This window comes from Myotis lucifugus, unplaced genomic scaffold (assembly GCF_000147115.1).
Source record: "Myotis lucifugus unplaced genomic scaffold, Myoluc2.0 scaffold_1, whole genome shotgun sequence".
NCBI classification, from domain to species: domain Eukaryota; kingdom Metazoa; phylum Chordata; class Mammalia; order Chiroptera; family Vespertilionidae; genus Myotis; species Myotis lucifugus.
Window position 1 is genome coordinate 950616 of NW_005871049.1, and position 23760 is coordinate 974375.

General features: G+C 38.8%; 1 protein-coding gene across 1 annotated transcript in view; it reads right to left on the reverse strand.

The window, feature by feature from the left end:
- Positions 1–10568, reverse strand: part of ADAMTS19 (ADAM metallopeptidase with thrombospondin type 1 motif 19) — a 164822-nt gene extending 154254 nt beyond the window's left edge. Inside the window, exons 1-4 of the mRNA XM_006081588.1 lie at positions 10403–10568; positions 3363–3535; positions 1731–1814; positions 886–1043 (exon numbers count right to left, since the gene is read on the reverse strand). Coding sequence (XP_006081650.1) covers positions 886–1043; positions 1731–1814; positions 3363–3535; positions 10403–10568 — 581 coding nt within the window. The remainder of the gene's footprint in view (positions 1–885; positions 1044–1730; positions 1815–3362; positions 3536–10402) is intronic.
- Between the last annotated feature and the right edge of the window lie 13192 nt (positions 10569–23760).

A 23760-nucleotide genomic window follows, 5' to 3' on the forward strand; every position in this document is an offset into this window, starting at 1 on the left:
GCCCCCATCCACCACGGCCTCCACCCCAACCTGGGGCCTCTGCCTCAGGTCCTACCACTGCAGCTTCGTCCGGAAGGTCGTCTGGAAGGACGTCCGTGAGGATGTCTGGTCTAATTAGCATATTATGCTTTGATTAATATAGATGTATCGCTAGAATAGTTTTTTATGATTCAGCAACAGAAGCTATGCATTTAATAGACTCTCATTTCAAAAAAATCACATTTAAATCACATAATATTGTGTATTATACGATGTGAAATGTCAACACTATTGATACTAAAATCAAGTTGTTACTGAACAATTATCATCATTTTTACTAGCTCTAAGTAAGATACATTTACCAATAGTTATTAATAGTATCTTTTTACTCATTATTTCACTTCCTTATATTTAGACATAATGCTGCATTACAAAACTTGTGAATACTACAGACATTCACAACGCAGCTCAAATTAATTACCTCAAAACTTAATTGAAACTTTTTTCTAAGATTGAACAAGAAAGTTTGTCAATTTCTAAATTTAATATATTGGATTACTTTATATAGTGATGACTGAAAAATATATAGTTTGGGCCCATAATTTCAAAGGTCCAAGTTAAACCATAGTTTTCACTTATCACTATCAATGACTATATCTTCACATCAAAAATTGAAGCAAAATTTTACTTAAAAATTAACTAGCCAAATGTTTTGTCAACATACCACTCAATGAATGGCAGTTCAAAAGCCGGTTATTATGATTTGAGGGAAACTGACTAACATCACTATGCCAAATGTTTTTTGGAACACAAAATCTAGAATAAAAGCATTCGGTGAAGGGATTGGTAGGATTACTAGCATGGCTGTGGAATTAGGAATGTGATAAGTGGCTTTGGGAAATTTACCTTGTTATAAGAATAGCTGCATCCACGGAAGTCAGGTCCTCTCCCCAGCTTGTGGACATCTCTAAATGTATATCATTCTTTTTGCCGAATTCTTCATGTTGCCACTTACAAAAACTCTCCAGCATTTTCTCTCCGTGGTGCCCAATATATAGATCTGCCTGCAAAAGAAGAGATTTCACTTCAAGGCAAATTATCCTCTGTTCTACAAAACACTAAAAACTGAGGGGACGCCATGAATTACTAAAGCAAACTGCTGACCATAACATTAATTAGAACCTGGAAGACATTAAGGATTAATTTAGCCTGAAGTAAAAATCTCAGAGCTTTGTGAACGTACAATAATTACAAAATCTGTTCAACACTCTTCAGAAAAGGAGAAGTTCAATGAATATTGAGAATGTGGAACTTTTAGACTTATGTAACTCATTATTTCTATAATTTAAGAACAAACGTTTTTACAAAGTGCCAGCTAAGCAGCATCCTAAAATGATGTCACAGAACAGTCCTCATTTAAAATGAGCTGCAGATAAGAAAAGGCTTCACACGTACATGTTTAGAGAAGAAAATAAAACTGTCATTAAATATGACTTTTTAAAATTACTTTTAGAAAGTTAAGGTTTGTGGTCAGGATCCTTGGAAACTAAGAACATTCCATTTTTGGAATAAAAATTGGGGTATTAACCAAAACTAAAGACCAGTTTATGCATATTCTAAGTGATTCAGTGGAGATTTCTGGATTTTAAGTCAATAAAAAGTACATCCCTAACATTCCCTTTACTTAAAAGTAGCTGAACACAACTTCTCACCCACTTAATTTAGAACAAAAAAACTCAAGACTTTCTTACTGGAGTTTCATGGAGCAGAATAAGCTTTATCACACGAAGATTGACCTGCACACCAAGACTCTTGTGTTGGAAAAGGTTAAAAACCTAAAAACAAATAAAAATAAAAAATCCTAAAATAAAACTGAAAAACATCTTAATTTTTCTAAAAGCCCAGAAATGGGAGCAGTGTCCATTTAGTTGGGAAATCTTATATATGTTTAATTTTTTAATTATTTAAAAAAATTAGCTTAATAGGCAGTAACTTAGCTAATTCATTTTAGTCTGGGCATTTCAATGGGGTGCTGAGAGAAGGGTGGGCTTTGATGACACTGAAGAGAAGAATTTTGGTAACCAAAATCTAGAATTTGTCTTAATTCTTAATTCACAAAATGCCAGTGTCTTCCTTTCTTCTGAGAAACAGTCCTGAAAACTCAGCCTGCTTTATGCCACTTCCCAATTCATTCCTTGCAGTCTTTTTTCTCTCCCCGGCTAGCTGTCAAATAGAAACACGACTTCAAAGCTCCTCTTTTCAAAGATCCCATGAAGACACGCTTGTGGGTCATGGCTGCTTAATGGTTTCAGACCATCATTATAACAGGTTTTCTCAAAACGTGATGCATGTTGAAATGCTGGGAAGCAAGGTGAATTTTTATGTGGTATGTGGAGTTTTTGTAAAATTTAGCATTTATTTAATTTGGAATAGAACATATAACACTGACACACCAAACCCATGCTCTCAGAGGTAGCACTAGTTGAAAGTTGGCAGAGTGTTCAGGGGGTAGCTGAACATACACTGAAATGACTGCAGTGTGGGAAAATCTTTTTGCTGGGAAAACAAACCAAATAATAAGAAAAATAGTAAAAATGGAAATTTTACAAAAACATAACATATTTATCCTTGAATCAGTAGTGCTCACCCGTATATGGTAACTGGAATTATAAATGGACATTTGCCTTTCGCTTTTATTTATGTTTATTCTCCCCCTAAGAACCACTCTTCACTATGACCTTCTAATTCTGCCTTGAAGGAGGTTTACTCAAAACCATACGCAATTAAGTCAAAGGACTGACTAGGCAATAAGCATCCATAAGATGCTAGGTGCAAACTAGATTTCTGCAGTGCGGATATTGTCAACTAAAGTTAGCTACGAACGATTCAGCTGGTTAAAAATTTAGCTCTTAGCTATCAGGTCTTACTCATTAACTAGTATTATAGCTGAAATCTAATTTTACATACCTATATAAGAGCTCAATGGGTTACCAACCTCCATTTTTATTCCACCTCACAATCCAGAGTATTTTGGGTAGGACCATGCACATAAAAAAATATTATAACATTTCTGCCCACTTCAGCAAATGGCCTTTATAAATGGAAATGAAAAGATGGGCACAAAAAAAGAGAGAAAAGACTAATAGAGTTTTGCCACATCACAATGAACAATAAGGGTTGTTGTTTTTAACTAGACGATGTGAATTATTATGTTGATATCTTTTTTGAGACAGATCAATGTGGTAAACCTAAATATTTTTTTTTACTGATGTCAATAAAAGAAAGGAACAGTAATGAATTTTTAAAGAACTTCATTATACTCACACATTTCTTCCTTAGAGTTTTCTTGAAAAAATTCCAAGCGCACTTTAAAGTTTGCCTACCATATTTAAGATGGTTAGAATGAATCTCCTGGCTGCATCTGCTCCATGATAGGAAACCATTGCTGGGTCTGCAACCACTACAGTCTCTATGTTGTATTCTTGGGGTAATTTGTATGAATATCGTTTCCCTCTTCCACTCTCTGTTATTTTTTTAGATCTAGGTCTTCCTTTATCTGCAACAGAGAAATGAATTTTCAAATGTGCCTCCATCTTGGCAAAGTAAATTTTAAAAATCCGTTTATTCAATAATTTCAAAATATGTTTACCAAATACCAGTATGTAATGATGATACAATGGTGAGCAAAACCAAGTACGTCCCCTTCACATGTGGAACCTAAAGGGCATCTGGCATTGGAGTATGACTTTGGAACCAGACAGAATGGACTTCTGCCACTTATTAGATCTACCATTTGGGGAACTAACATCACTATATCAGCCTTAGTTTCCTCATCTGTAAAATGAATAATACTAACACCTACTTTCTAGAGTTGTTGATGGCTTATAAGTCACATTAGTAAAAATAAAATAACTCAATAAACAAAAGGTAGATGATTTTCTTTTCGAGACCAGTAACAAAATAAAGGTCTACTTGCAAGAAGTGCCTGAAGTGACTTCACCACATGTCCTAATTTCAGGCAGACACCCGAACGACTAAAACATTATGCATGGGTTACAAAGGATTTGGTTCTGCCTTCCATCAGGATCATATAGAAGTTTGACCTAAGGGTAATAAAGATTCCTCAAACAGGGCCAAATAAAAGCGGTAACCACAAATAAAAATATTTATAAATTTAAATACATAAAAATATAAAATTTCTGTTTATTAAAACATGCCACTATCTAATGAAAAGCATGCCACCAAGTGGGAGAAGATATTTACAATGTTTTTCCATAATAAAGAAATAAAAGCTACTCTAAATCAATGACAGATAAACCAATTAGAAAACTGGCAAAGGACTAGAACAGTGATTTCTCACTAAAAGGATATCCAAATGGCTAATGAAAAGCATATGAGAAGATGCTGCCAGCCGGCGTGGCTCAGTGGTTAAACATCGACCTATGAACCAGGAGGTCACAGTTTGATTCCCAGTCAGGGCACATGCCCAGATTGCAGGTTGGATCCCCAGTGTGGGGTGTGCAGGAGGCAGCGGATCAATGGTTCCCTCTCATCATTGATGTTTCTCTCTCACTCTCTCCCTTCCTCTCTGAAATCAATAAAAATATTTTTTAAAAAGATGCTCAATCTCATTAGTATTCAAGAAAATAAAAATTGAAGTTACAATAAATTAAATTAATTAAAGTCCCTAGAATGGCTAAAATAAAGAGGTGATTATATGGTGTCAACAAGAATGTGGTGACCAGAACTGGAAGTCCCATACACATACGTGCTGGGAGTTTAAATTAGAATAAACACTTTGAAATACTAAACACTAAAGTTGAACATTTGCACACCCAATGATCAATGATCAAAAATATATACTCATCAAAAATGCATGCAAATCACATGTACAATTTATTCAAAGCAGCACTATTCTTAATAGTTCAAATAACCATCAATAGTACAATGGATAGCCCTGGCCGGTGTGGCTTAATTGGGTGGGTGTTGTCCCATGCACCAAAAGGTTGCTGGTTGGATTCCCGGTCAGGAAACATGCCCAGGTTGCAGGCTCAATGCCCTGGGGGGGTGTACAAGAGGCAGCCGATTGATGTGTTACTCTCACATCGATGTTTTCTCTATGTTTTGCTCTCACATCAATGTTTCTCTCTCCCTCTCTTTCTAAAAATTAATTAAAAAATCTTTTTAAAAAATAGTATAATGAATAAAGACATTGTGGCCTATTCATACAATGAAATGCTATATACCAATAAAAATAAACCAACTACTGCAGCGATGGCGAACCTTTTGAGCTCGGTGTGTCAGCATTTTGAAAAACCCTAACTTAACTCTGGTGCCGTGTCACATATAGAAATTTTTTTATATTTGCAACCATAGTAAAACAAAGACTTATATTTTTGATATTTATTTTATATATTTAAATGCCATTTAACAAAGGAAAATCAACCAAAAAAATGAGTTCGCGTGTCACCTCTGACACGCGTGTCATAGGTTCGCCATCACTGAACTACTGCAATGTGCAAAAATATGGATGAACCTCCTAACAATAAGGCTGAGCACAAGAAGCCAATTACAAAAGAGTAGGTGGAATTTGGATTATATCCCCCAGGAAAGCATGTGGAGTGAGAAGTAGAAAGAAAAGGAGGAAGTCCTAGGAAATTCCTACATGTAGGGGGTGTACACGTGGAAGAAGACACACTCATGGAGAGATGTAAGAAAAATAAAAGGAGAGCCCAAAAGAAACCACAGAGATAGCTACACAATGAGAGGGGCTTTGTACCAAGAGTAGTAAATAGACCAAGTTTGTTCCCTTTGTTGCCCCAGCTAGTGACAGCTATGTTGGCCCCAAACTGTCACTATGCAGCATCCATATTTGCATGTTATATTTAAACTAGAGGCTCAGTGCACAAAATTCGTGCATGGGTAGGGTCCCTAGCAGCTGCCAGCTACTGGCCAGGGCCTTCCTTAGTTCTGCACCACCCCCTGGTAGTCAGCACACATCACAGCAAGCGATCGAACTCCGGCTCGGTAGAACTCCCGAGGAAACATTGTGCATATTAGGCTTTTATATATATAGACCAGAGGCCCACTGCATGAATTCGTGCACGAGTGGGGTCCCTCGGCCTGGCCTGTGAGATGGGGCCAAAACCAGCTCTCTGACATCCACCAAGGGGTCCTGGATTGTGAGAGGGCGCAGGCCAGGCCGAAGGACCCCATTGGTGCAAGATCAGGGCTGGAGAGGGACGCAGGAGGTTGGCCAGCCGGGGAGGGACTGCGGGAGGGCTCCAGGGTGTCCGGCCCCTCTCACTCAGTCCAGATTGGCCAGACCCCAGCAGCAAGCTAACCTAATGGTTGGAGCGTCTTCCCCCTGGTGGTCGTCACAGCGAGCGGTGGTTGAGTGGCCTTAGCATATCATTAGCATATTACGCTTTGATTGGTGGAACGGACAACCAGACAATTAGCATATTAGGCTTTTATTATGTAGGATAGGCTACTTGGAACAGTCTAAGTTTCTTAAGAATCTCAACTTCATGGTAGATGCTATCATACAAGTTAGCCACTGTGTGTGAAGATCATGCATACTGAAGTAATCATTTTATTAAGTTGCTTCCTTTGAAGCCTTCATTGTCTACACCATATAAGCTCATTCTTCATCTCCTAAATCTTGAGGCCATTTTCCAACCATATGCAAATATAAAGACAACATAATTGATATCACACACTTCCAGTCAGAGAATAAATTTTAAAACGTGTATTCACTGGGGCTCAATGTATGATCTCCATAATATCCTCCACATACTGACAATAATCTCCACAACAGTTATGGATGGTGTATGGAAATGATTTCAGCAGTGGTCTGAGTCCTAAACATACTCATGATTTATACTAAAATGTTAAGGAATATATATTGATAATGTCACTTGCCTGCTAAAAGTCTTCAAAGACCACATTTTGCCTTCCAGAGAAAGTCCTTCCCATGGCACATAAGTCCCTTCATTATCTAGTCGATGACTACCTTCTCAGGGTTGTATCTCGTGACCATATTGCAGACATTTGTCTTCAGCTCCCCGAGGTGATGCCATTGTTCCTTCTGCCTAAATGCTTTCCCCAACTAACAACATGCACTAAAAATTTCACATATGTTTTTCATTTGCACACATAATGTCATTTAATTCTGACAACAACCCTGAGCTCCGGGTATCACTATCCCCATTTTGTATATTGTAAATGGAGCTTTCGAGAGATAAAGTTTTCCAAAGTCACCAGCTAGGAAGTGGTAGCACATGAATGTGAAAACAGGCAGTTGGACCCCAAAGTCCATTAACTCAGCCTGCATACTCTGTTCTCTTTTCTTCCTGTGGTGCGGATACGTTTTATTTGATCTCTGAGGTTCAGCCTCCCCAATAGTGAAGCTTGGGATCTTGTGTACTGAGGCTGTCACAGTTCTTATCACACTACAGTATCATTACTCCTTTACCAGTTTGTCCAAAATAATACATTGATGCCCTGACTCGGTAGCTCAGTTGGTAAGAGTATTGTCCCAATATGCTAAGGTTGTGGGTTCGATTTCCAGTCAGGACACATATAAGAATCAACAAATGAATGCATCAATAAGTGAGAAAACAATTGATGTCTCTGTCTCTCCCCCTACCCTTATTCCTCTCTCTCTCTAAGTCAATCAATAAATAAAATATTTAAAATAAAATAATACATTGTTTGCCTCTTGAGAATATGAGCTGTGCCTTTTAACTCCACATCTCTGTGAGGTGACTGGTCATGCTTATGTTGCAAATATTAAGCTAAACTTCAAAATTTTAAGAGAATTGAAAAAGAGTACCTCGCTGGAGTGGGAATGAAGGTGTGCCTTAAAATCAGGGCCTCTGACCCTCAACCTCATGTGCCTTCCCTTCCTCTACATTATATTTTAATAAAAGAATACAGCAAAGTTATCTTAAAGTATAAAGATCCCTGTTTTGAAAAAATATTCATATAATAAATAAATGTAGACATAATATACTAAGGCATCAAAATGCAGAAGGAAAATTGGACAAAGACTAAGTTGAATACAAGTAAACTTTATGATTCCACTAGAGGCCCAGTGCACGAAATTCATGCATGGGTAGGGTCCCTAGGCCTGGCCGACGATCAGGGCCAATCTGTGGGGCGACCAGCAGGGCGACTGGGGGACCCCCATTGGCACCTGCCTTGGCCAGCCTGACACTACCTGCTCGCCGGCCCCGACCCCTGCCGCCACTGCCAGTCGCCTCCCTCTGCGAGGCAATTGGGGGGCCCCCACTGGCACCTGCCTTGGCTGGCCTGGTGCCACCCACTGGCCAGCCCCACCACCCGCCGCTGCCACCAGTCGCCTCCCTCTGCAGGGTAACCGGCAGGGCGGTCAGGGGGGCCCCCGCTGGCACCCGCCTTGGCTGGCCTGTGGCCTGTGGGCTGGAGGCAGCTCCTGCGTTGAGCATCTGTGCCCTGGTGGTCAGTGCACGTCACAGCGACCAGTCGTTCCAATGGTCATTCTGCCATTTGGTCGATTTGCATATTAGGCTTTTATTATATAGGATTGTGCAAAGGCAAATACTGCAATGTTATTCAAATTTGAATCATGTGTTTAATATGTGAATATATCAGCCTGAAGTAAGAGCTACAATTAGACATCTCAGTATAAGTAAATAAATATTTTATTTCATAAACTGTTAATTTTAAAATGATTTTTTAAATTCTAGGCTCTTAAAAAGCCACTGAAAATAGGTAAGCTCAGTAAATCATCCAATTGATGACAGCTTAGCATTTCTTGTATGCGAGTGCAGGTCAATTAACATATAACAGTTATGCCTAACAAAAAATAATTAAAACTTCATGAGAAATGTTTGTCAAATCTGAACCAAGTATTTATGCGTTATAAACCTATTAAAATTAAAAACTTTCTAGAAGTCTTTTCCCCATACATAATGACGCACACAAAGCCTGCTTCTGTCACCCATGTACATGGGTGTCTAGAACAGCTGGAACTTACTACAGTATAACTCATACATGGCTATCTCCTTAAATGGACTAAATTCAAGCTGTGGTGGCTGTTGTCATTTCACCATGCAAAAGCCTTTCTGTTGCTTGTTCACAGTGCTATGACTTCCATTCAGCTGTTATATGCCTTTTGCTATCGTTCTTAGAATGGAAAAGAGAGATGTGTCTTTTAAATTGACTTGATCATGTACACTGAAAGGTGTGACAGAGATTCACTTAACCACTTTTGAAGATGATTCCCATAAAGACTGATATCATGACCTTTCACAAAAGAAAACAGAAGTCACGGATTAATTTGAGATGAATATATCTAAACAGAAACATATCGTAATCCTTTCTGAATCCAAACCCCCTACCCAATTGATGATATGAACATCCTAATGCCTCTGCAAATGTTACTCTTGTCATAGTTCATATATCCAAATCTGCCTCAAAACCATAACCAACTTTAGACTTAATATCTTGGTACTAACACCTAATTTGAAATCTGCAAGTCGAATTTTAAAACCTTTGCACCAAGAATTCTTCAATAAATTCATATTTCCTCAGATTCTAATCTAATATCAGTGAATATTCACTGAGATGTCTGGTTTAGATGTCTAAAAATTTGTCCTAGGGAAACTCATTATTTTCTGAATGTTGGCTACGACTTCCAGGTCCTACTTATGTAAGAGAAATCATTCATTTCCCCTGCCATTCTTGCTAATGCCACAAAGCTCTGCCAAAGGAAGGAAGTGCACCAAATAGTCACCATTTCATTTCTGTGAAGTACTGGAAGACAGACAGAGACAAGGGTTTGATGGCTAGGAAGGTTTATGTGCCTCTGAAACTGCCAGATTTAGGGTATTCTGATATTGAGAATAAAATTCTAAGAAATTTTTACTCTTCTTACTATTCCTCTGATAATTTTAACCTCCAAGGTGAGTTTTACTTGGGTAAAATGTTTAAAATTTTTTAAAAAGAAAGAAAGAAAGAATAAAAGATGCTTCCGGCCAAAGGAAAGAGGTAGCTATGCCGTTCTCACAGAGCTGGACTAAAATAAGGCCAGGAGCTCAGAGGATCGGCTTCAGGATGCTCAGTGCATTTCTATCCCAGTGAGGTGACCCACACCTCAAGAGAAACACTTCACAATTCAGGAGACGTGTGGGGTCTATTACATATTAATCTCTGAAGTCCTTTTGAGTTCATATTTCTTGATATTAAAATACGGCACTGCCCAGAAAACTAAAAAAATAATCTGAAAATAGATTTAATTGTCATCAACCAAAGGAAAAAGATAAAGCTAGTAAATGAATAGATGGATGGATGGATAGAATTTTTGAAGGATCCATCTCATATTGCTCCCCCCGCCCCCCACATTGAATAGTTAGTTAAATCTTTCAGAGGGCATTACCTGAAATGATACCACAGTAATGACTGTGAGGAGTTGGCGTCTCTGTGACTTTCTCCTGCACGGACCTTTTCTGCCTGTATACACGGTGCGGGTGACCCGTTATCGCCACTGTATCGTTGAGTGGTTCAATAAATATGAAGTCCTCATTGAGCTGTATGAATCCCATCTGGAATAAATAACATAAGAAGACATGTAAAAAAATGCCATTTGAATAAATTACTTTCTGGGTTCTCCTACTCACACACTATTTTCTTTCACATATGTGCGTACATTCTTCTAGCGAAGCTATTCGAGCAACCGCATAATAAAGTAACTGTCTTCCCATTTTATTACTTCATCTTTATGTACTTTATTACACTAGCATAAACCTCATTTAGTTAGTCTTAGCCTGTGTGGGTGGGAGGCTAGATGCCAGCAACAGATGCACAGTAAAACTTCTGGAATGTTAAAGGCTCACTTTGGGAGACCCATGGGTTCACTTACATGTACAGCATGTACAGAAGAGCAACACAGCTTTTAATTGCATACACGACATAGTCCAACTTTTTGACAATCATTATTTAACAAAGTAAGTCATGTAACATATCAAAGCAAACGTAAGAGACATAGCATTAAAGTCATTATATAAAACATTCTTAAAGCCTTCTACTAAACATTTTGAAAACCTTGTGAACAATAAATTACAGGAGAAGAAAAGGCATCACTTACATAAACAAGTTTCATTTCATTCAATGCCAAGAAAATGGATTTTAAAGTTCACCAAGTGTGGGCAGAGGGCTAAAAACTGTAAAATATGGTTATGATCAATAAAAAGAACTCATAATAAGTAGGTATCCTTTTATTATATTGAAGCTAAGCCTAGTCATTTCTTTCCTTTTTTAGAATAAATTTGCATTATAACTAGGAAAATATTCCACATGGAAGAACATATGACTTAATCTTTTCAATTTTATTTTACTCCACTGTAATATATATATAAATATATATTTGATCACTCTGTTAACTCTTTAGTAAATATTTTTGAAGAAATAATCCCTTAGAACCTGCATTATTCATACCCAATCTGCTAATATCAAAGTTCATAATTCTGCTTTGCATTAATTATATATATAGTTCATTTTAACTTGATCCACATATACCTACCACAGTAAAATATAATTACTTTTTCAGACACAGTAATTCTCCCAAGCTAAATAATAAGAAAAAATAAATCTACATTTTAAAAAAGTACATTTTCCTTAGAAGTATAAAAGAGGCTTTTTCTTTTGCTTTGTTCTAATGATTAAAGTATATTGCGTCTTCCATACAAAAAGTCCAGGTGATTTCGAATATGCTACCTCATTTCATTCTGTAAGAATTAACATTACAAGATACCTTAAGTAATCTAAAAATCCTCATCAATTTCATTTTATTATACCACCAATAAAATTTTGAAGAACTAGAATAACAGTTCCACCTGGCCAGCATAGCTCAGTGGTTGAGCGTCGACCTATGAACCAGGAGGTCACGGTTCAAATCCTGGTCAGGGCACATGTCCAGGTTGCAGGCTTGATCCCTAGTGCGGGGCATGCAGGAGGCAGTTGATCAGTGATTCTCTCTCATCATTGATGTTTCTACCTCACTCCCCCATTCCATTCCTCTCTGAAATCAATAAAAATATATTTTAAAAATAAAATAATAGTTACACAACTTCTATCTGTCCCCTTGTCTCTCTCTCCCTCTCACTCTTCCTCTCCCTCTCCCTCTCTGACACACACACACACACACACACACACACAGTGCAAGCTCACATGCACATATCATTTGGGGGGGGGGAATAATGCAAAAAAAGATTTACCCTAATGATTCTTTTAAAATATTATTCTTTTAAAATATGTATATATTTGTCCAGCCGGCATGGCTCAGTGGTTGAACATCAACCTATGAAACAGGAGATCACGGTTTGAATCCTAGCACATACCTAGGATTGCGGGCTCAATCTCCAGTAGGGGGGCTGCAGGAGGCAGCCAATCAATGATTCTCTCTCATCATTGATGTTTCTATCTCTCCCTCTCCCTTCCTCTCTGAAATCAATAAAAATATTTTTAAATAAAATTTTTAAATATGTATATATTTGGGGCATTTTTTCATGTAATTTTAATATGACACTATCTATAGACATTTTTAAAAGGAGAAGGACCAACTTAAAAAGAAAATAATGTTATTCATTCAATGTATATTTACTGTCTGACCACAGTGTGCCGGCTCAGTTCACTCTGGGGCACATTCGGTGTTCTCTCTCCAGGGACGCGTTTCCTGTCTGAGATCAGAATATTATCCTGCAGCATGGGAAGTGCTCTAGCTTAGGTTTGGTTTCTTTCAAGATAATGACTTGTATTAAAAAGAATTGCAGAAAATCTTAAGGTTTTCTGTGTCTCCACAAAGGGCTTACTTTTTCCACTAATAAAATAGATTGTTTTATCTATACTATGACTGTACAGGCCATGAAAGAACACAACTCCATATTAACTTCTCTGCACAAGAGCCTCTGTGTTCGACGATCCGCAATGAAGCAGCACTTTAGGGCAAATATTGTCCTTTCCATTTTAGAAGGAAAGGAATTATTATGTGAATTAATACGACACTGTTCCTTATCTAAAATAAATGCAGAATATATAAGTGTTTTGCTCCCAGTTGCTCTTTTTAGATTTTTCAATGAGACATTTCATGCAAATATTTGGCAATGAAATTAAGTTTCACAGTTATTCCCTACCTTATTTCTGTCATTATGTACATTTCCTCATATGGTGGCATCTGTTATTCTGTCACTGAATGTTATTCTTTGATTTGATGATTTAGCAAGAATTTCAGTATTTTGCACATTTACCATAACTTACATAAAGGTGTTGCCAGCCATGTCTTCTCTTACTGGTTCTGATATTTCATTTCTCTATTTAGATGCCTCTGTGCTTTTTAAAACAACCATTAACACTGATTTACATGTAGGTTTACTGATATTACCACCAACTTCTATCACAACATGAAATGTAATTTGGCCAATATGCACAAATTTTTATATATTGTTTCTTCAATTCACCAAATATCAATGTTGCATTTGTTCGAATTTAAATGAACCATGGTCTATTAAATAGACAAACAGATTCCAAAGCTTTAACTCTATATGCAAAGTGTCCCCACGGGAGTTCAACCGGGAGACCGGGAGTTCTATTGCTCGCTATGATGTGCACTGACCACCAGGGTGCAGCGCAGAACGAAGGAAGGCCCCAGCCAGCAGCCGGCAGCAGGGAAGGGAAGCCCCGGCTGGCAAGCAGAAGGAAAGCCCCAGCTAGCAGTCAGAAGGCTCTGATTGAGCCTGATTGCTGACCAGGCCTAGGGACCCTACCCATGCAAGAATTTCGTGCACTGGGCCTCTAGTAGAAGCATAACTAAAAAGTAACCAAAAGATTAGTAAGCAACCTGGCACTCTCCACTCTGGTTCCCATTCCTACTGGGTTACCTCCCCCCCTTTCACGGCCTCACTTCCTGTTCACTCACAAAACTGAAGCACTACTGTGGTTATTTCTCTCAAGTGTTCCCTTCATTCTTCCATGCGCTTTCTTGAACTTGTCTGTATTTTACAAAACCTAGGTTTTCTAGCTAACCTTTAACTGAACTGGCTAAAAGTATTTTATCTGAGGCTCAAACGTGTATTGTGAGAGTCTTTGAGAATATCCTTTAAATATATATATATAGGATAATTAAGAACTAAATACCATTAGTGCTAAGGGACATTAGGTGGTAGATCATTATAACTTCAGGACACAAGAGGAGTCCTGAAGAATAGCAGGCTTTGGGTAAGACTGCGGCAAGGTGGCTCCCTATGAGAGGAGGCATTGGGAACAAGGGCAAAGAGGACTTTGAGTCTCAGAAACAGTTCAAAAGGAGGCCTGGCTTGAAACAGTTCAAGAGGAGGCCTGGCTTGAGAAGAGAACTGGAGAAATGTAGCCAAAAGATAAAATGAACCCATATAACTGGAAACATCAAATGACCAAGTGCTTGACAGCAAAAGGAAAGTCTATCTCCTGAAGACCCGAGGATACTGGAAGTAGCACAAGTGTTTCATTTCTAAACAACAGGAACAGAAGTTGCTGAAAAGTTTGGCATCAGTATGTGCTTGTAAAAACACTTTAGACAAATATTTGTCTGATGCTCTACATGATCTGAATGTCTACACAAGTTTGGCTTTACTTTCTTAAGTATTTTCTTGTATGGTAATGTTAGAATATCTATCTCATTAAGTAAATACCGCATTATATACTTTAAAATGTAAGCATAATGTAGGCGAGACATAAATTTTACTAAGTTTGTTTCACGCTTTATTTTTTAAATGTCATTTTCAATATTGCTATAAAATTGGAGTCTTTTTTTCAGGCATTTGTGCATTCTATGTACACACACAAATCTGTATGAAAATACACCTCGGACACCACATCTATCCTACTGCCTTTAAAATATAAAATGCTCTGTCTGACCCGACCCTTCTGTTTCCCTTCACAGCCACAGGGATAGACACCAAGTCCTTAATGAAGACAGATACGGTATAAAGTCATGACAAAGCCTTGCTTATCATTCCAGCTTTCTTTTCACTACTTAAACTTCACATAGAACCCTAACAAACCAATGTTCATTGTGTGAACAAGCTTTCCATTGTAACGTGTTTCCAAAAAACTTCCAGCTGCATGATTACATCTTGGGACATGGCATGCGCTGCTTTCTCTTTCCAGAAAGTCACTGTCAGTATCCAGTTATTTCTTCAAAATCAAGCCAACCCTGTTTTCTGTCCAAAGTAACCGCTGCCTCCCTTATCCACTTCTGCCCTGGACCTTCTCCACTATGACACTAAGAAATCCTCTGTGGTCATTGTTTCGGGGTCTCTCTGATTAGACCATGAGCTGTCTGAGGGAAGGCATTGGCCACAGAGCCTCTCGTCATGCCTTCAATACACAAGGTCTGCTACATAACAGGTGCTCAAGGAATATTGCTTTTGACTCAATGTATTCTTCCTTCTTGAGATCAAAGAAAACATACCCATTCACTGCCCTCAAGAGGGGTCTATTTACTCCACCTGGGGCTCCATCGTTGGGGGGCGGGGGGAGGGACTATGATTTGATTTCTTCCTCTGGCACTTCTGTTGCTTTGTTTGGGGGCCCAAGTTCTATTTTTAGGAAAAGCTTTCAAGGAACATTATGAACACCATTCACATTTTCTTTCCCTGACAAAGGGCTTCAACGAGAATCACAAACTACAATGTAAGAAGGGAACTCGGAAAACATCCTGCCATCACTGGAGCTTTAAAAATCAAGAAAACCAAGGCTTAGAAATGCTGCAGGACTTGCCTAAAATCACACAGTAAGTCCCTGTGAACGTCAGGGCTGGAATCTGCAGCTCCCAATTTCCAAACTGATTTTGGGTTTTAGTCCATCACTCTAAGTTTGCTTGCTACCTACATTACTTACATTTTCGCCTGCGTTCTAGTTTGCCCCACTGAACTCCAGAAATTGTTCTGGGTCACCTTCAGTTTCCTTTCCTTTACTCTCCTCCCTAAGGCATTTGACCCTGGACAATTTTTCTCCTCTGTGTTGCTCTAGTTTTCAGCCACTGTTTCTGCTTCCTTACACAGGCCGATGTTCCTCACTCCAGGGCTGGTCTCTGTTCAGCAACTGTTCTGCATTTGTCCCCTCCAGTGGTTTTATTACCCCCTCTCTGGAGATGACTCCCCAATCCCCTCCCCTCCCACTGCTTCCATCCGAGAAGCACTCTCCACTTCTCATCTCACTGCAGTGGTACCATCGTTCTCCTCCCAAGTCTTTTCTCTGTGCATGACTCTTTTTCCTAGTTACCCGGCTTCAATAATTGCATAGCCCTTCACTCTTCTCTTTTGAAATGTATGTAAAAATATTTCGAAGAAAACAATAAGGTAAGAAAATACTATGCCTGTATGCCAGACACTGCATATACAAGATTTCATTGACTCAGAAACAGCCAGCTTGAGACACCTATGTTAATCTCACCCAATAAGGTAAGAAAATACTATGCCTGTATGCCAGACACTGCATATACAAGATTTCATTGAATCAGAAACAGCCAGCTTGAAACACCTATGTTAATCTCACCCGCTTTAGAGTTGGGGGAGAAAAGAGTTTCAAAAAGTAGTCTTGCATTCTAAGGTCACAAATCAGTCTGTGGTGAAACAGAATTCATACCAAAGATTGCCTGGCTTCAGACGCACGCTGCCTTCGTGAGGCTATCTGAAAGAGGCTAGGCCTGCCATATGAGTGTTATTCCAAAGAACTCTCATCTTTAAAAAATTTTGCACTAAGGATTTGACGTCAAGCACAGCACCTCACAGATGGTCGAAGTCCAAAATCTGATATCAATAGCAAGGCCAGGCCCCATCCCTCACAAAGCAGAAGACAAAATATTGCACTCGGCTCTGAGCTTTATCGCGGGCTGACAGTTCTCTGTGACCAGACTTACAAGCTGCCAAGAGCACGCTGGCTTTCTGAGTGGCCCAGGGTTTTCTCTCCGGGCCTCCTCCATGGTGGCTGCCCAATGACTCTCCCCTGGCAGATCTGCGGGAATACTTCCAGATTTTAGTTTTCTTTCCTTCTTCCTTTCTTTTAGTTCTCTTCTTTGTTTACCCTCTTAAAATGTGATCTTAAAACCTGAACTTTTAAATAGCAGAACATTTAAAAACAGTTAAAGAAAGAAAATAACCATCCCAAATCCTGTCATATGGCACAATTATAACGTATGTATATACTATTTCTTTCTAGTCTATTTACACACACACATACACACACAAGTATATGTAAGTATATGTGTGTATGTGTCAGTGTGTGTGCATGCGTGTTCCTATACACATACATACATGTTAGTTTCATATTCGATTTCTTTTTCCCAGTTAAGAATAGCTTTAATAGCTATTTTGTTTCTTAATAGTATTAAATAATCTTCATAAGCTTGCTTTTTCACTGCTGAATAGTCTGTCCTTTAAATGTATAATAATTTATTAGCTCTTCATTCATTTGATCCTCTATTCCATACAATGCCTATGAGTTCCAACTTTGTACAGCCAGAGCTGAGGGTGCAGCAGTGAACGAGGCTGGAAGACACATCACTAACTTATACTTTAGGAAGGGAGACAATGTGCTACTGATTCAACTGGTCTATGTTACACACAATTGCTCCATAACCATTGGCTAATGAGCTTACATTGATGTTATATACATATTTATGTCTGTATTCTGTTTCACAATATAAAACAGGGCTAAAATATAGCCCAGAGGCCACAGTAGGAACTGAAAGTGACCATCCAGGGAAGATGAATTAACCCTCTTCAAAAGACAAGAGTGAGACCCAGGGATTGATGGGTGTTTCTGAAGAGGAGACCCTCCCATGAGAGAAAGAGAAGGTTCATTCTAAGCAGCCATCAAAAATAGCGCTCGCCCTGGCAGGTGTGGCTCAGTTGTTGGAGCATCATCTGGTGAATCAAAAGGTTTCGGGTTTGATTCCTGGTCAGGGCACATGCCCAGGTTGCAGGTTTGATACCCAGTTGGGGTGCATACAGGAGGCAACCAATCAATGCATCTGTCTCCCTCTTTCTCTTCTCTCTCTTCTTTCCCCTTCCTAAAAGCAAAAAAAAAAAGCAATAAGACATATCCTCAGGTGAGGATTTAAAATAAATAGTGCTCAGCAACACCATTCCATGACACTGTCAGTCACCTGAACATTCTCCTGCCCCTCACCTCCCCTATGGCTCAGTCCTAGAGGAGCCAGAGGGAGCGCAATACTGAGCAGGAGGCATGAAAGCTCTAAGTGGGGAAGTAATGAGGATTCCAACTTCATCCGCCTTCTTCATTGGGAGTGATGAGCTCTGAGAAGCCTGGATGTGGAGGGTGTATGGCAGAAAAATGTTAACTATATGTGAATGTGGACTGTCGATTACCAAATATTTTAATTACCAGAGACTTTCTGTGACTAAATTTACCAGGGGACTTTTCACAACCTAAGTGTGAACAACACCAGAAGGAAGACCAGAAAGAAAAAAAGACACACCACTTGTTTTATGAAGACATCCCTAAAGTCCTACTTACTCAATGAAAAGTTACATATGTATAATATGAAGTCAGGTGCCAAATCCCATGAAGGGGTTACAGAGTGGATGGCCTTTCAGGTGAGGTGACATCTGAGCAGAGACCTAGAGTTTGAGAGATGGCCAGGCCAAGGTGTATGGGGAGAACGTTCCAGGGAGAGGGAGAAACAAAGACCCTGAGATTAGAATAAGCTTAGCATATTTAAGGAAAAGCAAGGGTAGTACAGTTGAAACAGTGATACATGGGAAATGATTATTAGAAAGGAACTCAGGGGCATTCCACACAGTGTCACTTATTTGACACACATTCAAAATAAATCCTGATTAAATCCTCCGTTGGTTTTTAGACCATCTATCTTTCTTGGACACTGGTTACAGATTTTACTATGGGACGTGTTATAATGGCTTCTGTGCTTATGGTCTTACAACACAGTCTTAGTCTATCTATATAATAATTACACAGGACTAGATTTCACTCTTACAAATGAAAAAAATATGCTTTCTCTCCCATTTTCTTTAAAACCAATGTCCTCTTTTTCCCAACATTTGACAGAGATATAGATTTAGAGACAATTTCAAAATGTTCCTTTTTAACTGCATTACAGATAAATAGCATCACAAGTATGATAATAAACAGAAGCCGTTCTATGTTGAAGAAGTGAAAACGAAGTGGTAAAAACTGGTAAAATGGAAAATGAATGTTCCATCCTAACATTTACTTATCCAAAATGATTGATTTTTTTGTATTATAAAGATTATCTCATTTCTCATTTTATATAGTCTAATTTTTGCTCACATCAAGAAAAACTATGATTTTCATATACTTTCTTACATCCATTCACTTCACTGTGATCTCTTGTTGCTTAAGCGATTTTTAGTTGATCCCTTGGGATGTCTATGGATTCTTTAAATATGCAAAAAGCCAGTTGACATTAAGCAAATCCAGTTTTTAACTTACTTCTAAGCTTATCCTAAGTTTATCAACCAGTGTTTTCAAAAGCGACATTCCACGGTATCTTCTTGATGATTATTTAATGGTCACCACAAATATACCCACTGATCACCTACAAGTGAGCAATTTACTAAGTATTCAAAGATGAAAACAATCTCATGAACCTTATATATTAGGGGGAAAGGCAGGAAAAAAATTAGGTATTCAGACAAATATCCTTAAGAAATTATAAATTTACTTATAACGAAGTATGTTTGGATGTCATATGTTTATGTCACAGTAAAATATTTTAAAAATGAAAAACAAATAATAAATAACTATACTACTTAGCAATATAGAGGCCAGGCAAGTATCAAAAGAAATGCAATTGCTCACAGCAGGCAGAAGTTAAGGATGGAGAGGAGGGGGCAGGAATGTTCATTTTTTCCAATATAACTTTTGTAGTAAGTACTGACTTTTCAAATGATGTACATATATGACTTATATTACACTTTAATTTTAAAAAAAGAGGTTGAAATAAGACTTGTTGAGAATTAAAGTGGCATCAGTGTAAAGTGTATAAGTGAGGAAGACCAATACATGAGTCAGCACACAGTTAAAGAACTGACATGGAGACTGAGACAGTGGCAGGAATCATAGACAATCATTATAGCAGCAAAAATAGAACAGAGGGGTTGGCAGGGCATGATTCATACGGAACTCTGAAGATCATAAGGCATTTAGATTTTATTTGACCTAAAATAGGAAGCAACTGTCGGTGGATGGCCTAATTTGATATAAATTTTGAAGAAAGTCATTCTTGTTCTTTTTGGAAAACAGATTATAGGGTGATAAGAGTAGAATCGGGGAGACCAGTTAGTTATCATAGCCAAGTGCGAGGTCATGGTGGCTAGACCAAGGAAGCAACACAGGGTGGCTGAACTAAAGTCATGTAGAAAAGTTAACTACATTTGAGATTAATTTTGGATTCTCATACACACTAGAGGGCAACCACTCCAATTTGTTAACGGTTTAGATGTTGGAACGTGGAGGGACAATAACGTAAGAATTTAGGATGACTCCAGAGTTTATAGCTTCAGTACTCAAGAAGGTAAGTAGATGTCTGTGATAGAGATATAAATGCCAGACACTGAGGATGAAACAAATTTTAGGGACAGAGAATCAAAGTGTCTTATAGGAACGTAGCAGGTTTTAAATCATGTGAAACATCCAAGTTGAGAAACCAAGTCGATATTGGGGTATGGAGTTTAGTGGAGGGTTTTGAGCTAGAGAGTTACATTAGGGAGCTGCCAACATCTTTCAATCCATGGGGTAAGTGATGCTGCCCAGAAAGAGAGTGTAGAGCAGGAACAGAAAAGGATCTAAGACCAAACCCTGAGGACCCTAACGTGGAGAAGTAGAGAAGGAATCAGCTCAGGAGACTGGGAGGAAGGGCTGGTGAGGTTGTATCGTTGATTTTTTAAAATTCAGAATTAACTCTTTCTAGAAGTGGCTTCAAAGAAAAAGCTCTCATTCATTTCCTTCTGAAAAAAAGCTATTGCCTGGTCTAACCCAGACTGCTCAAGTTAAAACTTCAGTAGCCCTCTGCAAGATGAACAAACACATGAACTCATGGTTCTGTGAAGTTCAACAGCAAAACCTGAGCAAAGGACTACTGCCCTGAGCTAATCAGCCAGGGCTCTCAAAAGTCATAACAATGTTACCTACTTTTCTTGCATTTTGGGGAGACATGAGAAGAATTTAAACTTATTGACTACGTTTTAAACTTATTGACTAATTTTTAAAGGGGGCTTCCAACTTGCCACCCACCCTCGCACTTAATGAGCGAGTATATTCTGTTAAAGGGTTAGTTACTCACTGATTTCTCAGAGCCGTTCACCATGGTGATGAGCACTGGCGGCACTTATCTCATGCAATTCCAGCCCAGTTATGTGCTTGAAGTGGAACTGAATGAGACCACTGAGAAAGCTGCACAGCTGCACTTTGGGGAAGGACTCATCACTGCCAGGTCTTTCGGGTGACCTCACAATTAGCAGAGATGTTGCCAACCTCCTACATACCCCTAGAGAGCAGATGCAAATTCACTTTACCATGGAAACAAGATTAGTGGAGCAAACTACTCAAGGACCAGGGCCCTGGTACTCAGAGACATGGAAAATGTGCTGCAACTCATTTTCCGGATTCAATTAAAGGTCAAATAAATACAATTCATTTATTTGACAATACTTACTGAGTGCAAACCATGTGTGAGCTAATGTGCTAGCTGCAGGAAATACACCAGTCGTTTCAAAGCAATCTTAAGTATCTTTTATAATAATTAAGGAGTTTACTTATTGTAGATTTTATCTTCTTTCCCGTTTGCACCCACATCAGCCAAATGTGTTGTTGTTTTTCATTTAGGACCCTTGGATAATTCATATATTCTCTCCTACCGCCCCCCATTCTGAATGGCATTAAGTAACATCCAATAAATTATAGTGGTGTTTTTCCCCTTTAAAGGTGGCAATAAATTGTGTACCAACAAAGTTCTTTTTCACATGGCCTGTTTCTTAACTACAAGATCCCTAATACAAATGTATGACCAAGGAGAGCTGAAAGAACACACTTGACCTTTTTTCCTCCCAACCTTTCTTTAGTCTCTTTCATACATGTCCCATCATTAAGTACAGAGGCTCAGAAAGCTAATGTAATCTCAGACTGATTTATTAGAGGTTACCCTGGGAGGTCATATACCTATAGAGCTGAAATGATCTGGTATTAACCAGGAAACCCAATGCACTCTGCATATCCCACACCACATCAGGAATATTATATCCATGCATCACATTTTATAAAGACATGTATAAACAGGAACATACCTGAACAAGAAATTAAGCGTCAGTTTGTTCCAAATTCTACCCAGAGAAGAAATCGTTCAACAACATCTCATAAATATTTAATATCCTGTTTATGCATTTCAATCACTACTTGAGAGATCACCACTATGAAGCAACCCAGGCCTCTACTGGACAGTGGTAATTCTCATAAACATTTCTATAAAAGGTCCAAAAGGTGCTTCACCATTACGTCAAACCATGAGCCCTCATTCTGCATCCCAAGCACCTTTTCACATTTCAGAATAACCTCGCGGCCTCTCTGTACGTGCCCAGTTACTGTAACCATTCCCGATAGGAAATGGGTTCCCTGTCCCTCTTCACTGTTTTCATTTTACTTGGAAGTTCTCTACTTTATAAATGTCATTCTGAGGGTTGATTTTCTTTGCTTTTAAAGTATGGAAATGAATGTTGAACAAAAAATTTCTTAATCACATGGGATGAGCTGAAATAAAGAGACTGTAAGAAAAGTAAAACATTAAGACTGGTGTAGAATAACAAGATGGAAAGTGCTTTCATTTATTATTTCTTTTCTTTCTGTATTACTTAAATTCTGTGGTACACACAAAAATATATTCTTTGCTGATCTGACAAAAATAGGTATAATTTTGATTCATTCACACCAGGTGGCTATTGTCATATTGGCTTTTGTCGTTTTTTTATTTGACAATCTAAGGGATAGAGGTCAGTGCAGCTGACTAAATAGTCAGGTATTGTGTGTTTTAAAAATTCTTGAGGCACACTAGCTGAAAACCATTGATCTAAATGAATGAGATGCTTATAAAATATATGCTCTTAAAAGATAAGTAATAGTGGTTCAGTGTTCACTCTGCAAATTCTCTCAGCAACCTTGGAAGAAATGACACATCTGGCCCCAGAATCCATGGATTTTTATTTGAAGAATTAGGGGCTCTCTGATCTCACTACCTACCTAGACTTCAATTCCATTTGGCCAGTATTTCTCTCTCACACACTTCAAATTAAGTATTTTAATTAATTTTGTATTTGATTTGATAGAGTCAACATAGGAATCAGAACACTTCATTCACCTTTCATATAATACTAGAGGCCTGGTGCATGAATTCGTGCACCAGTGGGGTCCCTCGGCATAGCCTGCGGGGATCGGGCCGAAACCAGCAGTCCAACACCACCTGCCACTCCTGCCTGCTGCTCCTGCTCATCCCGGCCCCGCTGCGCCTGCCACCGTCTCTCGATAGGCTCACTGCCACACCACTACATACTCTGGGCTGCAGCAGCCAGCTGTGAGCCCTGCGTCTGGTGTCCGTCAGTCAGCTGAGCAGTGCTCCCACTTGTGGGAGTGCACTGACCACCAAGGTACAGCTTCTGCATTGAGTGTCTGCCCCCTTGTGGTCAGTGCGTGTCATAGCGACCGGTCGTT